This window comes from Manacus candei, unplaced genomic scaffold (genome assembly GCF_025592945.1).
Source record: "Manacus candei isolate 608988 ecotype Guabito, Panama unplaced genomic scaffold, ASM2559294v1 h1tg000078l, whole genome shotgun sequence".
Lineage (NCBI taxonomy): Eukaryota > Metazoa > Chordata > Aves > Passeriformes > Pipridae > Manacus > Manacus candei.
Window position 1 is genome coordinate 2,909,572 of NW_026138126.1, and position 15,278 is coordinate 2,924,849.

At 52.4% G+C, this 15,278-nt stretch overlaps 2 protein-coding genes across 3 annotated transcripts in view; both read right to left on the bottom strand.

Moving 5' to 3' along the window:
- The window catches only part of LOC127481453 (thaicobrin-like), a 43,944-nt gene extending 28,757 nt beyond the window's left edge, over positions 1-15,187 (bottom strand). Inside the window, exon 1 of one of the 2 annotated variants that reach the window (XM_051810777.1) lies at positions 15,071-15,187. The gene's annotated coding sequence lies outside the window, so the exon portion shown is untranslated. Of the gene's footprint in view, positions 1-14,730 lie in introns of both variants that reach the window. The other variant, XM_051810775.1, reaches the window with a different exon arrangement.
- On the bottom strand, positions 134-15,196 carry LOC127481470 (butyrophilin subfamily 1 member A1-like). Its single transcript, XM_051810799.1, is given in 13 exon segments — positions 134-787; positions 790-864; positions 867-1,019; positions 1,431-1,463; positions 1,919-1,939; positions 2,984-3,004; positions 3,110-3,130; positions 3,704-3,808; positions 4,658-4,939; positions 5,480-5,827; positions 6,159-6,263; positions 6,884-6,974; positions 15,095-15,196. Coding segments are annotated over 13 exon segments (1,566 nt in total). The 5' UTR covers positions 15,152-15,196; the 3' UTR covers positions 134-533.
- Positions 15,197-15,278: the final 82 nt, after the last annotated feature.

Genomic DNA, 15,278 nt, shown 5'->3' on the forward strand with positions numbered 1-15,278 from the left:
GCTGTGAAAGCCTCTGTGGTGTTTCAGGAATGGTGCTCCCCAATCAAGTGCTCCCACCCAGACCCTCCCAAAGCAGATGCTGCTCACTCCCCCTGGCCACACCTCTGGTTGAAAGCACAAAAGGCAAAGATCATGGGTGGAGAGAAGAACAATTCCCTGGAAACAGCAATGATACCATAAAACCAACAGGAAGAGCAACAATAGGAATAAGAGAAGTGTACAAAGAGAGGGTGGTTTACATGTCAAGTGCTCATTGAGCCTGAGACAATGAAACAATGGTTCCACCCTCCACGTGTAAGGAACACCCTCAGAAGCAGGAGAGAAAGTCCCTTTTCCCCACACCTGGAAATGATGTGAGGTGGACTCATAACACAAGGTCTTGGCCATGGCCTCTCCCACTGATCTGCACTGGGACCAGAACAGCATGTCTGGCCTCAGAGAAAGATCTTGGAGAGATGCAGCATGGAAGAGAGGTGCAGAGAGGTAACGAGATCTCCACCCTAGGAGACACTTTTCTTACTGCCTCCTCTTCATCAGGGCCACATTTTCAGACATGTCTCAGGACCTAGAGAGACCCAAGGGTGGACTTTTTTCCCCCCAAATGATACCCGTGGAAACACGAAGATGGGAATCCCCTCATCAACACTGAAAAATGACACCAGTCCCATTTCATAATCCAGAGAGACCCGGATCCGCCTGGGAGCCTTGATTTCAGGAAATTGAGTGGGACTAGGGGAGGTGAAAGCTTTCATGACTGTGTGTTTCCCCACTGCCCAGATGCCTTCCTTCTCACATCTTCTCTAAAAATCCCCACAATCCATCCTCCTGCATTCTCCACCTTCACCTCCCAGTAGTGTCTCCCGAGGTGAAGCCCTCACGGCCCAGAACACAGTGGCACACGTTAAATCTCTCAGGGGTGTCGGGGATGTTCCGTCGTGTGTCAACTCGTGTCACCCTTTTGCCATTGGCAGACAGGAAAAGCTCGCAGTGGGCTGTGTCTGGATCCAGAACCACGTTCCCTGCAGGAGAGATGGAATCAACACATCAGGGCAGAGCTCGGCCCAGGACACATCTTTGCTGGGGCTGCCTAAGGAAGAAGCAGGGGGGGAGGGAGAGCTGGCAGTGTGGCATGGCAAGGTGCACAAGGTGACAACATGAGTGCAAGGAAGAGAAACTGCAGCAGAGAGAACAGAGGGAGCAGAGAGGGAAGAGGATCATCAGCAGAGCTCCAGGATGAAGAATTGTGCACAGCTCACCAAGGACAAGGATCCTCCAGATTTGCCTGGAAGTGGGACATGCAGCAAAGGAAAGGGAGGCTCAGCAGAAGCATGCCTGGTCCCAGCAGCATCACTTGCAGGAGGGGAACTGCCAGGAAGGGCCATTAAAGCAGGCAAGATGATTCAGCACCAGGAAAGACCAAACTTAGTTACCTGCTTCTATAGGCACTGCGTGTCTTCTCCAGGCTTTAAAAAAACCCACAAAAAACACAGGTCAGAGGCAATGGAACACACTGGGGCTGGGTTAGCTCAGGGGAATGATATGCCAGTGGAGGTGCACATTTTCTGAATTGTTGTTATCTTTGTCAAAGTCATCTCACAGCGAGTTGCTTCAAAACTTGAGTGTCTGACTACATGGAAGGGCTCCACCCATTTCCTACAAATCCAATCACACTGCCTGTCCTGACTGGGACATGCATTTATGGTCAGTTTGGACTTTGAGAACTGAAAGAATTTTCTTCTTAGTACAGAACTATTACAAGGAAGAGCCTAAAACCACACAGAGACCAACGGAAAAGAATGTTTCTGAATCAAGTTCTGTATTTGTTCTGTGCCCAAAAGGAGGGCACACATGAAAAACACAGGGGAGAAAAAATGCCCAACTGAGAAGACTCCCACAAAGAGAAGAGAATGATACTCACCGAGTTCCTGGGCTTGTTCCTCTGAAAAGGAAGAGAAAGCAGCACAAATGGGTTGTGGGCCACTGATTTGGACATCCCCTGTCTGCCCTCTCCTGGGACCGCCTGCACGGGCTGGAGGGCGGGTTTGTGCCAAGGCTGAGCAGTGCAAAGCCCTGTCCCACCCCCAGCCTGCAGCTCTGCTCCCCCGCCCATGGGGCAGGTTGTCCTGCTCAACCTGGGGGCAGGAAATGATCTCTGGCAGGTCCCTCATCTCCAAGGGCACCAGGGCACTCCCACCCTGCCACTTCTACTGCTGCCCCCACCCGATCCCATCCTCAGACACCTTTCATTTTGGATTCCCAAATTCACTCTCTCTGTCCACCTATCACCAAGGGAACCATGAAGTGAACCACTTTTTGGTTCACTTCACACTTTAAAAGTGAGAGAAAAAAGCCCAAATGGACCCACCACCCTCCACAGGCTGTAAAATATCCTTTTCCAGGATAGACTTGCTGGGATATGGAGGAGGCTGAAAGTACTCCCAAGGGAAAAGCTGCAGCCCAGGAGCTCCTCAGGACCTGTCTTCCCAAGACTTTTTTGGGTCTCACCCACCCTCCCTGAGCCCGCTGTGGGCAGAGATCAGACCGTGCTGCTGGAGACCTGAGCACGGGCTCCAGCTCCAGGGCAGCGCTGAAGGGGCAGCTTTGCAGCACCAAGGGAGGAGCGTGGGGTGAAATGTCCCCTGCAGTGCTCCCTAAGGGCCCTGTGCCTGTGCTCTGCAGTGCTCAGAACAGCTGAGGCCCCTGCACAATGAAATGTGCTACCCCAAAGCTTCCTCCAGGCTTGGCAAGAACCTCGAGAGCCCTTTGAAAAGCCAAGTTATTGTTGCTACAACATCTATTCACATTTGCTTTGGTTCTGCAATGATTTTCCTGAAAATTACAACGGCATTAAACAAATTAATTCACATGGGATGTAGCCACTGGCCAAAGCATTTCCCTTCCTCATGTCCTCCAGAAATGTGACCCATGAATTCTTCCATTGGAAGAGTTCCCCAGTTTCTGGACAATGGAAAGTAAAGCTTACCTATTTCTTTCTGCTGCTTTCCTGTGAAGAAAGAAAGAAATTCAAATAATTTAGAAACTCATCCCCTCCTAAGAGCACTAATGGACCCCCAGCAGGAAACTGGGGACAGTGGAAAGTAAAGCTTACCTATTTCTTTCTGCTGCTTTCCTGTGAAGAAAGAAAGAAATGCAAATAATTTAGAAACTCATCCCCTCCAACGAGCACTGATGGACCCCCAGCAGGAGTTACAGCCCCCCCAGGGCAGAAGGGCCACGGGGTCTGGACGAGCTGCAGCGCCCGCACGACCCAGCGGCCCCATCTCCTGCCAGGAAGAAAGAGAGGATTTCAGTTCCCTTTATTCCTCTGCACCATCTCCCATCAGAGGGATCTTTGGAAGGAAAGGAGGCCCTGCCAGGCCCCCCAAACTGCCAGGGATTCTTTGCAGGTCAAGGCAAATTCTTGCTCCCTTTCTGTGCTGGGGCAGAGGAGCAGCTGATGCTGCTTTAATGCCAACTTCCTGCCTTGCCTTCTTCTGGGAGAACAAAGCTTTCTTTTCTTCTCTGACAGAAGTTAAGGCCATTGGGTTTTCAAGTTCCCTGGTACCAAACATGTGCCTGAGACACCAGGACAGGACTCTGGTTCCATCCTGGTGTTTCTCAACCCCCTCATCCCTCAGGACTAGAGGTGGCTGAGTAGGATGGCTGCCCAGCCACTTCTCCAGCCCCAAACCCAGGATGGTACCTTTAATTTTAAGAAGATAAACAGTGATAATAAGGAGAGTAACCACAGCAACCAGGGCCACGCTCAGGGCAATCTTCCAAGGATGGGCATCTTGGAAAAAGGGATCTGAAAAATAAAATCCCCAAAGGGAGGTTACTGTGCAAGTAGCAATTGAAAGGAGATTATTTCTGTTTCATAAAAGGTCATTCCATCTGAATCCCATTGAGGGTGAAAACCAGACTGTGCTCCACAGAAGGGCAAAAAATGACAAAAAATCCATTTTGGCAATTTTGCACCTGTCTGAGGTTGATGACATTTTGTCTGCATTGCGGACGACTTTTAAAGGGAAGATGGATTTGTAACCAAGTGATTTCTGATTAAATCATGCTTTCATCTTCTTTGGGAAAAACCAAATACATATTTCCTTAAGCAACGTAGGATCAGAAATAGGGTGACATGTGCATCAAGAGCAACACTCCACTGCAGAGCAGCATCACCAGGAAAAAAGTAATAGTTTCCTAGGAAATAAAGTCTCCAGGACTTGTTAATTTCTAAACTCCAAGTGCAGCAGGGTGGAGGTGGAAAGGTCGTGCTACTGCAGTGCCCTTTGGTGTATGGTTAATGCAGTTCATCATTGCATCTCTGCTCTGATATATTCCCAGCCCCAAACCAATCACCCAGTGAAAATGGATTTAGCTCCAGTGTTAGGAATGTGCTTCTTTCAGCCAGGGGTCTGTATGAACTCTGCCACAGGGAGGGTTGTAGCTTTGCCCCCCTGACCGGCCCCTGCAGACGGCCCCGGTGGGTTTTGGCAGCGCTCCTGCACCAACGCTGCCGAAAGCCGCGGCCGTTTGCACAGGTGGGATGGAAATGGCCTTGACACGCTGAGCACTGTCCTGCCAGGGGCCTGGGGGTGCTGTGCCCAGCACAGCTCCGGGGGGCCCGTCGGCAGGGCCGTGCCCATCCTCGACTCACCTGACACGTAAAGGGCTGATCCCTGCCCTGCTGTGTGCGGGAGGTGCTGCACCGAGCAGGAGAGTTCCTGGTTCCCAGCCCTGGTGAGGATGATGCTGCTCTCAGCTGCAAAGAGCCCGTTCTTGTCCTGGGTAGCGTTTTCCGACAGGGACGGGAGATGGCGCCCGTGGGGATCGTGCCACAGCACCCGGGGCCGTGGGTACCAGCCGGCAGAGCGACAGGCCACCCGGATCCCCCCGTGCTCGTAGCGCTCCAGCGCCATGAGCGGGGCAGAGCCGCTGGCTGCGGGCAAAGAGAGAGACTCTGGGTCACCCTGCGGGCTCCTGGGTATCAGGGGGATAACCTGCTTGGGCTGTTTCTCTCCCTGACGTGGATAAACTGACAGAGACAAATCCCAGATTGTTTTTCAGACAAATGTCACCTGGAGTCAGGACATTTCTTGCAGTCTCTTTCATGGAACTGAGACATTTGCTCTGGAGGCCACTACTGCAGCAAAATAATGCACTGGCCTGGATATTACAACATAAAAGCATCTCAGTATTCTTCCCTTATTACCCAATGACAGATTTTTTTTCTTACACCCACTTTTATGAAGAAAACATTATCAAAAACACTTCTGAAAAAGGAAGTATTTCATGAGCTCCTTATGGCTACTCAGTGGGCAATTTTACCTCTCTGAGACATTCTTGATGTTTTACACCAAGGGACTATAAAACTCTATTTCCAAAGCAACCACCTGAGACTGTTTCTGGGCAGGACAGGGAACAAGAGCACTGGTTGTGAGCAAGTAAATTAGAGGTACCAGGGACACAAACTACAGACCTGTCACCTTGAGCTCCACCAGAGCCTCGTCGTAATCTGAGCCCCGTTGAACAAAGCAGGTGTAATTCCCTGTGTCAGAGAGTTGGACATGGAAGATCCTCAAGTCCGCGCTGCCCTTGGCAAGGCCGTCCTTCCCCAGCTCAGTGCGCCCTCGGTACTGAACCATCTGCTCCCCAAACTGGTCCTGGCCCAACTTGTAGCGATGCACAAAGGGCAAGAACTGCTCCCGAAACCAGGTCACCTCCGTGTCCTGTGCATTGTGCCCCGGGGAGAAGCGGCAGGGCAGCAGCACGTCCTCGCCCTTGGCCACGGTGATGGGGCCGGGGGGTGCAGTGACGGTGAGTGGAGCTGGGAGAGAGCCCGTAGGAAGAAGAGAGAAGTGTGAGTTTGCTGAGGCAGCTGAGCTGGGACACAGCAGCGGCTGCTGCGCGGGGTTGGGGTGCTGCCGGGCTGGGCCATGGCGCTGGCAGCGTCCCTGTGCCGGGGCAGACGAGGGGCTGAGGGCAGCTGGCACAGGGACCCTGCCCTGCAGCACGGCCTGGACACCAAACAGCAAAGGAAAGGGCCTGACCCTGCTCTCTGCTCTGCTGTTCCCAGCGAGCTGCTGCACTGGCAGCCAGCAAGATATTCTACCTGGAAGCCATGGCACAGCATCCAGCAAGAACAGGGGGATTCTTACCTGAGTGCCCCTGAGGAACTTGGAAAACTAAAGTGGAAATGACAAAAGCCAGTAGAGAGCAGTGGATGGGGGAACCACAGAGCATCCTCCTCCCTGGAGCACAACCTGGAGATGGGGAAGGAGAGGCAAAGGGCAAAAGGGAAGACAAACAAGGGAATTTAAAACAACGAAACCAACCAAGCAACCAACCAGGATGAATTCACTTTGCAAGGGGTTCATTGCTGATTTCAGCCCTTTCTGGAATGTCAAGGGAAGAAACTTGGATGCCCAAGGTTGAAATCGATTTTCCCTCATCAGACTGACTTTGGTTAGTGCTTTATAGGCAAAGGACCTGACTGGTACCAAAAGTGGTGGGAATTTCCCATGGGAAGGCAAAGGACAAGCTGCACCATCTCCTCCAATTCCAGCAGAAAGGGGCAGTTGTTTTCCTATGGAGCCCTGGCTTTTCTGATCCAGCCTTAAGAAAGAGACTCACAGGGGCAGGGGGAGAAGGACAAACGCTGAGCAAGTCAGGACTCATTGCCTGCACCTCCCTGAGAGTGGGAGAAGGCTTTGGAGCAAGGGAAGCCAAAGAGTCCAAGCACTAATCCAAGGCCCTGCCACCCACCCCCCTTTTTGCCACTGACTTGGTTCCACTTTGCTGACGGGAAGTGGAAACTGTGTCCGGTTCTGGTGGATGGCAGGGGGCGATATCCATCCCATCTTTCCCAAAAGATGCCACGTACCTGGAGACCCTGAGCTCTTTCCTGGACTCTGGGCTGGAGCAGGAGCTGCTTGGCCGTCACCAGGCACCTTGGAGGGGTCCCCTGATCCCAGCTAAGCTGTCTGAAAACCAAAAAACTTATCACCCCGTCCCAGGCTGACACCTGTTTTCTCTTGCTCTGCCTCCTGTCAAAAGTGAAAGTTGTTGAGTAATTTGGCGAGTTTTTAATCTGGACATGCCCTTCTGGCAGCATGCCCAGGCACACCCCTGCTGCAGGGGCTCTCCAGGGCTGCTCCCTGGGCTCAGGAGGGGACAGAGGTGGCAGCACTTTGCACATCCCTGGCATGAGCCCAGAGGCCATTTGGGCAGGAGGGAGGTGATGGAGCCGGGATTCACCCCCAGAGGCAGTGGGTGGGAGCAAAGCCCAGCAGCAGCAGCTTCACTCTTAAAAGCAATTGGCAGCCCAGAGGCAAGGCCATGGAGGGTGGTTGGTTGAGGCAAAGCTGCTGCCCTGAGGGAGGCAAAGGCAGTGCCCGTGGGCGCTCAGCCCTGGGGGTTCCGGCCCCCTCCCAGCCCAGTCAGGCCTGGGGGCACCTGCTGGGGCAAAGGGAGCTGATCAGGGCCCTGGCCAAAAGGGGTGACAAGGAACACAGGGAAGCAGCAAGGGATGGGTCCAGTGACACAGATGTGTACAGCAAAGGACAGCAGAAAGAAGTGTTATGAGCCAAGCTCCTCACTGGTGCTGATTGCTGGGATCACAGATCCAGAGGTGTCACTCCAGGGACATCCACCCTGGCTTTTATTACTGTACCTCTGCACAGCTGGGGATGGAAGCTGGGGAGGAAAACCGTGGGTCCCAGACACCTGAGGGTTCCAGTGGAAAGGTGTGAGCACTAAAGCCATGTGGAGTGGAAGGAGTCGGGGAGGACAAGGCAGGGGAGAGGCCAAAAGGGTGCAAAAGGGACTGGTCACCAGCACAAGGGAGCCTGTCCCTGAGTTTGGCTGGCCAGTGAGTTGGAGAGCCCAGGGGCAGGCAGGGGTAGGAGTCAGGCCGAGGGTCCCTGCTGGTGTCAGGGGTGCCAGAAGTGTGGGGGGCCTGAGGGCTGCGTGTGTGAGGGCTGCGGGTTTGCAGAGAGCATCAAGCTGGCTGTGGGGGGTCAGAGGGCCCTGGGGTGGGACAGGGGCACCCCTTGGCCAGATGGGCTGTGCCATTGCTGGAGGTGTGTGCAGATGGGCACAGGAAGGCAGAGAGGGTGGCCTGGGTCACCTGCAGCAGTGACCCCCTGCCAGCCCTGCAGGAGGAGCGGACGTGGCTGCCTGTGCTGGGGTGATGTGGGTGCCACAGGGGACCTGTGCCTTTGTCTGGTGGTGTGACTGGGCATGTCTGTGTGTCTGTGTGTCTGTATGTCTGTGTGTCTGTGTCTGTGTGTCTGTCTGTGTCTCTGTGTCTGTCTCTGTGTGTCTCTGTCTGTGTGTCTGTGTCTGTGGGTAGTGGGTTTGTTTAGCTGAATAACATCCTTTCCCTAGGAGGGATCTAGAAGAAGTCATCTGATGTATAAGGACCAATGAGGTATTCCATAACATGTTATGTCAGCTCAGATATAAAAAAGCGAGGAGGAAGGTGCTGGCTCTCCTCTTCCAGGAGAGCTGCTGGGAACAGCTCCTGGTGGCACGGGATCATCAGTTCTTGTGGAAAGTAGAATTTTACTGTTAATTTCCTTTGCCTGTGTGTTTGTAATGTTACATCAGTTTTTTTCCTTTTTTCTCCGTATAATTATAAAACTGCCTTTCTTAGGAAATCCCGGATTTTATGGGTTTTTTTTCCATCCCCCTTGGGGAGGAATCAGCACAGCCTCGGTGAACCCCTGGCGTTCAGCCAAGGTAACCTCCCACACCTAACCTTTATGTGTCTGTGTCTTTGTGTCTGTCTGTATGTCTGTGTGTCTGTGTGTGTGTGTCTGTGTGTCTCTGTGTCTGTGTGTCTGTGTGTCTGTGTGTCTGTGTCTTTGTCTTTTCCTGTGGTTCCTCCCAAACCAGCCTGTCCCCAGTCCTGCTTTCCCAGACCATATCCCAGCTCCAGGCAGCAGAGCCACCTGGCAACAGCTGCCCTCTCACCCTGATGGATTTTGTGGCTTTCAGAGTTATGGGACAAAGCAGAGTGGACCCCCCTGAGTTCCCTATGAGTGGGGATGAGGCCATCAACCCCAGGGCACACAAACAACTGCCTGGAGAATACAGAGCTGTGCTGCAAAGCCCAGCAAGTGCTGTCCCCCATTTACCAGCTGAGCCATGGAGGCGGCACATGCCCTGCAAACATCTCCACCATGATCCCCTTGGCAGCAGGAGAAACCTGGGCAAAGAGCCAGGGCAGGAGCCAGCCCTCTCCCTCGCCCCAGTGTGCAGCCTGGACACCCAGAGCAGGGCCACTGCTCTGTGCCTGCTGTCCCCAAGTGCCCTCCCAGCGGGCTGGAGGTGCCTGTGGTGCTGCTGAGCCAGGAGGGCTCTGAGCATCCTGCCCAGGGAGATCCAGGTTCCTGCAGTGCTCAGGGGCTCTTTTGACCCCCCTGCAGCTGCAGGAGGGAGGGGCCCTGTGGCAGAGCCTGTGCTGCAGACAGGGCTGGGCACTGTAGGAGCAGGAAGAGCAGCCAAATTCAAGTGTTAGATGAGGTCACAGGTGGGCTGGAAGCTTCAGGGCAGGGGGGGCATTGCCCAGAGGAGGGGAGGGAGAAGCTCCATGGGCTGGTCCCCCAGACACACTCCCAGTTCTAGCTGTGCTCTCCAGGCCATCCAGCCCCTCTGCACTGTGCTCTGCTCACTCAAACAAGCTGCAAGTGCTGGGCAAGCTCAGTCCAGCCAGGAGCTGACAAGAGATCAGGGGAGTGGGGCACAGTCTGAAGACCTGCCAACTCATCCCAAACCTCCCTTCCTGCAGCCCACCTACAGGTGAGTGCTGACTGTATAAAGAGTGCTGGAATAATGTGACCTTTCCATCCTTGCTTCTCTGCTTTGTCATCTTTAGGCAGTCTCAGAGTCCTGCCATTGTCACCTTCAACAGGGAATCCTTCCTGCCCTCCTGTTGATTTTCTGTACATGTGCTGTCATCCAGGCTGGAGAGAGAAGAGAGTGAGACCTTGGTGAATGAGGTGGAGGAGATGAGTGGAAGAGGTGAGTTTCAGGAGGGAAGAAGAGGGAGAACTGTCCTCTGTTGAGGAGAAAAAAAAATGTATCTTCTGCTTTGGAAGAACTCTTTAGGTTCAAAGCACCTGGAGCTTGTCCCAGCCTGGGCTTGTCATGGCTTGGGACTCGGTGGCTGCCACACCCCCAGCTGAGCTTCTTGTGCTGATCTGTTGAGCCACCACCAGCACCAAAGACACCTGAGGTGACATCCTCAGCCCCTTCCTTTGCATGGAGAAAGAAACAGGAATTTGGGGCCTCGAGTTCTGGGTCTTGGGGTAACATCTCTCCTGGTCTGCACTGGTTTGTGCCCAGACCTGCCTGTTCTGCTCCTGCAGCCCCAGGGACTGCCAGGCTCAGGTCCAGGTGTCTGCACTGCAGATGTGCCCCCACCCACTGACGTGCATCCTCCCCCAGGGAACGGGGGTCTCCGTGGCCAGGCTGTGTGCAAGCTCCTGGGGCAGGGACAGGACTGGGGCAGCACTGAGGCTGGTACCCAAAAGTCGGGCTACTGAAGAACATCCCAACAACAGACAGGTGGATCAAGCTGCTGAGATTAAAGTGTCTGAGGTGGATCTGGACTGGCAACATAAAGGTGAACTATTTCTGGCTTCATGGGCCCATGACACCTCAGGTCAGGAGGGAAGAGATGCAACATAGAGATGGGCTCATGACCAAGGGGAATTAACCATCTCAGGTTATCCATGACTGTGAATCATGTGCTGCAATCAATCAGGGCCAGGCAGGTAAAGCCTCTGTGATGTGGGGGATGATGGTTGAAATCAAAATCTGGGGAGGCCTGGCAGAGTGATCCCATCCCATCCCATCCCATCACATCAGACTCCCCAGACCCACCAAGGTATGTGCTGTGTGCTGACAGTGGTGGAAACAGTCCCTGGATGGCTGGTGACACATCCTATGCCTCACAGCCCTGCCTGGAACACCATCCTGGGCCTGGAAAAGCAGGTTCTGGGGTGATGTGGCCCCCCAGCCAGAACTGAATGGGACAATGGGGCTCCTTTCAAAAATAGCCTCACAGGCACCTGGGCAGAGAGCTCAGGATGGAGTGGGTGGATCATATTCCCTGTCGTGCACCAGCCTCTGGGAAAGTGGAATGGTACAATGGACTGTTAAAAACCACATGGAAAGCAATGGGTGGTGAGGCCTTCAAACGCTGGGATCCACATTTAGAGAAGGCCACCTGGTTAGTTCACACCCCAGTGTTATAGGTAAATGAAACTTAGGCCGAAATATAGCAACAAAAATTTATTAAAGATTTCTATAAAATGCAAACAAGCAAATCAGCGCGCTGGGCTGCCGGGGAGACCCCTGCTCCACTCACGGCCAGCAAAGCAGTGGGCAAAACCAGTAACCTTTATCCCCTTATCCATTTCCCTCCCATAGTCACTTGTTATCCCTCTATTGGATCCGAGTTCACAGGTCTGGTTCTGGTTGGTTCTCTTGCAGGCCCGCTTCAGTTGCCAGGGACTTTCCTACCCATAGTTTTAATTCGTTCTTCGTCCTTGGGGCCTAGTGTGTGGGTCCCTCCAGATGTTCATCTTGGATCCTCTTTATCATCCTCGTACTTGACCCTTTGATCCTTGTCCTTCCCTTCGTTACTTTAGGCGTACACTTTTAGACAATATACTTTTAGAAAAACAAGATACAAAAGACTTATTCAACAAGGCATAATAATTTGTCTTGTCAGCTTAAGAACTGCAAGCTGCAGGACTATCAACCTATAATACTGACAGGTTAATTACCCATTCTGGAACTTACAGTCCTTTGGCCTTAACAGAACATTGATTACAATAATATATATATATATATATATATATATATAAATATAACATGCAATACCATTGAATGAGTAAATTACTACTACTAATTTTATGAGTAAATTACTTTACTACTGCTAATCTATTACACCAGCCTCCACCAACCCAGCTGGCCCTGCCCAGTCAGAACCCCCACATAGCACAGAAGGGGATAAAGTCCCTGTGGTGCACATGAGAAATGTTTGGAGACAACACTCTGGATCAGTCTTGCCTCAGGCAAAGGCAAAGCTATGCGTGGGATTGGTTTTGCTCAGGGACTTGGTGAGTGATGCAGAGGGATGGGCAAAGACAATTTGTACCTCCAGGGGATTTGATTTTTGGGTGAGAACAGCCTGTACTGTTGAATTGCACATGTCATACTGGTTGCTGAATGCCACTGCCACTGTATCCTGTAAGTGCCATGGAGAATGAGTATGGACTGCTCCAGTTACACCAGTGATGGACTAAATGAACTCAGCCAACAGCTTGGGGGATGGTCTGTGACTCCTGAAATAATAGCTTTGCTTGTTTAGAGTTCTATGGATATAGTTGAAAGGTGTTAAAGCTGAGCAGGATGTGGATGGTACAGACTGAGGGGTGGGTTGTTATTGTTGCAGCGGTCAAAAGTAAAGAAAAAACACGAACAGTCCAGTACCGAGCAAAGTACCAGTTTCTTTATTATTTCCCACAAGTCTTTTTATATCTCATGTCAGCAAGCATCAGCAGGCAGGCAGGTGATTGTATTTTTTAATTAGCTATTATTTGTTAGCAATACTGTTGGCAAAGTTGGTGTTCTCACAGGACTAAACCTAAACACTCCATAGCTGTCTTCTTTCAGCCAGGGCTCCGTACATACCTCTCCTATCTCAAGGATACACCCGTAACTTTCCCAGGTCAAAATCTTCTTCCAAAGAGCTAACAGACCCTCTGTCAGCCCTGACAGTGGGTAATATCCTGGATTCAGAGATAGGAGGTGGAGTTTTAGCACCGGATGTTCAATACCGTCCATGTCACATCTCGGGGGTGTTTTTCGGCAGGAAAGGCCGAGCGCCAGAATCCAGATGTGTGTCATTTTTGCTCCGACTCTTCAGGAAAAAGGTGTCAGGATAAACCTCTGTGGATCCAGACCCTGCCACCACCAGCAGTCCCCTCCTCATCCCTTGGAGCCACAGCTCCAAACAGGTGGAGCTGAACAAAGCAGTGAAATGAGGACTCCAGAGGGAGCTGGAAGACAGCAGTAGTGTGGGAGGTGGCCCCAGGGAAGGGAGCAGCCAAGCCCAGAAGGAGAGCTCTGGAGCCACCCCACAGTGCCCAGAGAGAGAGGAGCCACTGCAGAGCTGCCCGTGGCTAAGCCCCAGCTGCCACACAGAACCAACCCCCAGCACAGTGGAGCTTTTGTCCCCATTTTCCCACAGTTTTCTGTGCTGGAGGAAGGGAAAGAGTTGCTGTGGGAACCCCCTGCCCCTTTGCCTTTGTCTGGGGCAAACACATGGAGCCAGCAGCATGGGAATGGCTGCCACCTTGGTTTTCTCCCAGGGGGCCAGGGGAAACCTTCCCTTGGTGTGGGGAAACTCTTGACAGGTTGTGGCAGCCTCTCAGCAACCTCTCCGAGCTCAGCTGCCAGAAGGGGGGAGACCTCTGGTGACTCCCTGCAGGGCTGGCAGATGAGTGCCTCAGTGGCCCTTAACACAGTCCCCCACTGGGAGCACTCATCCTTTCTTTTAGGGGGTCTGCTGTGTTCTGCTGCTGCACTTTCTCCTGGCAGACAGACCTTGCTCAGGGGTGTCTACAGCTGCTAAAGTGTTGATTCCGGGTTTGGTTGTGATGCTGAAGGGTGGAGACTGAAGCAGAGTCCTGCTTTTGTGGGCCACCAGATCTGAGGCGCCTCATTCTCAGTGCTGACGGTCCCAGAAACCTGGTTCTAAACCCACCCACCTGCATCCACCTCAGCTCCTCTAATACTGCACAGCCTTTGAACTCTTCCCTGCTCCTGACAGAACACATCATCAACCTGTGCACACCTTTTCTCCAGGAGGAGGGGCTGGGCACTTGTTGCAATGGGATCTTGGGGTTTAGAGATGGAACAAGAACTCATAGTGTTTGCAGCAGAAGGTCCCAGAGAAAAATTCCTGTGCTTTGATTGGAAGAAAGCAGCCAAGCAAGGTGGGGAATCCATGAAGAAAGGAGCTGAAGCAGCCGAGCAGGCGATGCTGGGTTGATGTAGAACCAGGGGTATTGTCTTAAAGGAGGTCATAAGGCAGTCACTCAGAACTTTGGGGGCTCCAGACGCAGATGACCACCAGAGATCCCCAATGAAGCCCCTCAGAGACCTTAATAGGACATGTATGCATGGTAAGAAGTGTTGAGAAATGTCATGGATATGGAACAGGAATGTGGGGAACAAAACAGGAAGAATCATGTCATACTAACATATCAGCTTGTGCAAGTTTGGAGCTGGCTTCCCACCAAATCTCCAACTCTCGACAACAGAGCCCTGCTTCCCAGAGAGGGGAGAAAAAAAACCCAAACAGCCAAAGCTATAGCAAATATATATTTTACATATAAAACAGATATATACCGTGAGAAATACTATATACCTATAACCCCAGAAACCCCAAATAGCTTCCTAAAGGGAAGAGGGGAAGGGAGAAGGGAAAAAAGGACAAAAAAAGGATGAAAAGGGACGGAATCAAAGCAGGTCTACACAATCTAAAAACCCGGTAACCAGCAAACTAAAGAACTGGCAAAATCTCCCCACTTCCCTTGAGAGGAGCAGGACGGCTGGACGCGGCCCAGCACTGTCCCCTCACGCGGGGCAGAGAACAGCAGCCACTGTGGGCCTCAGCTCCAGATGAGCGAGACCAAGACAGGCACCCACCGTTCTCGAACCTCGCCGCAAAGGAAGAGAGCGAACCCTCTTATCTCTGCCTTATTTATACCCCAGGTGACATAAAGGAACAGCATGGAACACTTCCTGGGTCACCTTCCTCGTTCCTTCCTGGTTACAAGCTGGTCTCCAGGAAGGCCTGGTGTGAAAACTGTCACACAGCTGTGGTGAGGATCCCTCTGGGTGCACTTTGGGAACTGATTCCCAGGGCACCCGGCGTGCTGGAGTCACTTCACTGCACCACAATAAAAGAAGGCCTGGCTTCTCAAACTCCCAAATTTGGTCTTGGAGGTTTCTTTCAAGAGCTGATTTTAGGCAACAAACCCACCACCTGCACTGAAGTCTCCCTCCTTACCAGTTCTGTTGGGGTGAAGCCTTCCCTTGGGAAGGTCCAGGCCTGCTGGATCTCCATGGAATGGAGGGTCTGGAGTGAAAGCCTCTGTGGTGTTTTAGGAATGGTGCTCCCCAATCAAGTGCTCCCACCCAGACCCTCCCAAAGCAGATGCTGCTCACTCCCCCTGCCCACACCTCTGGTTGAG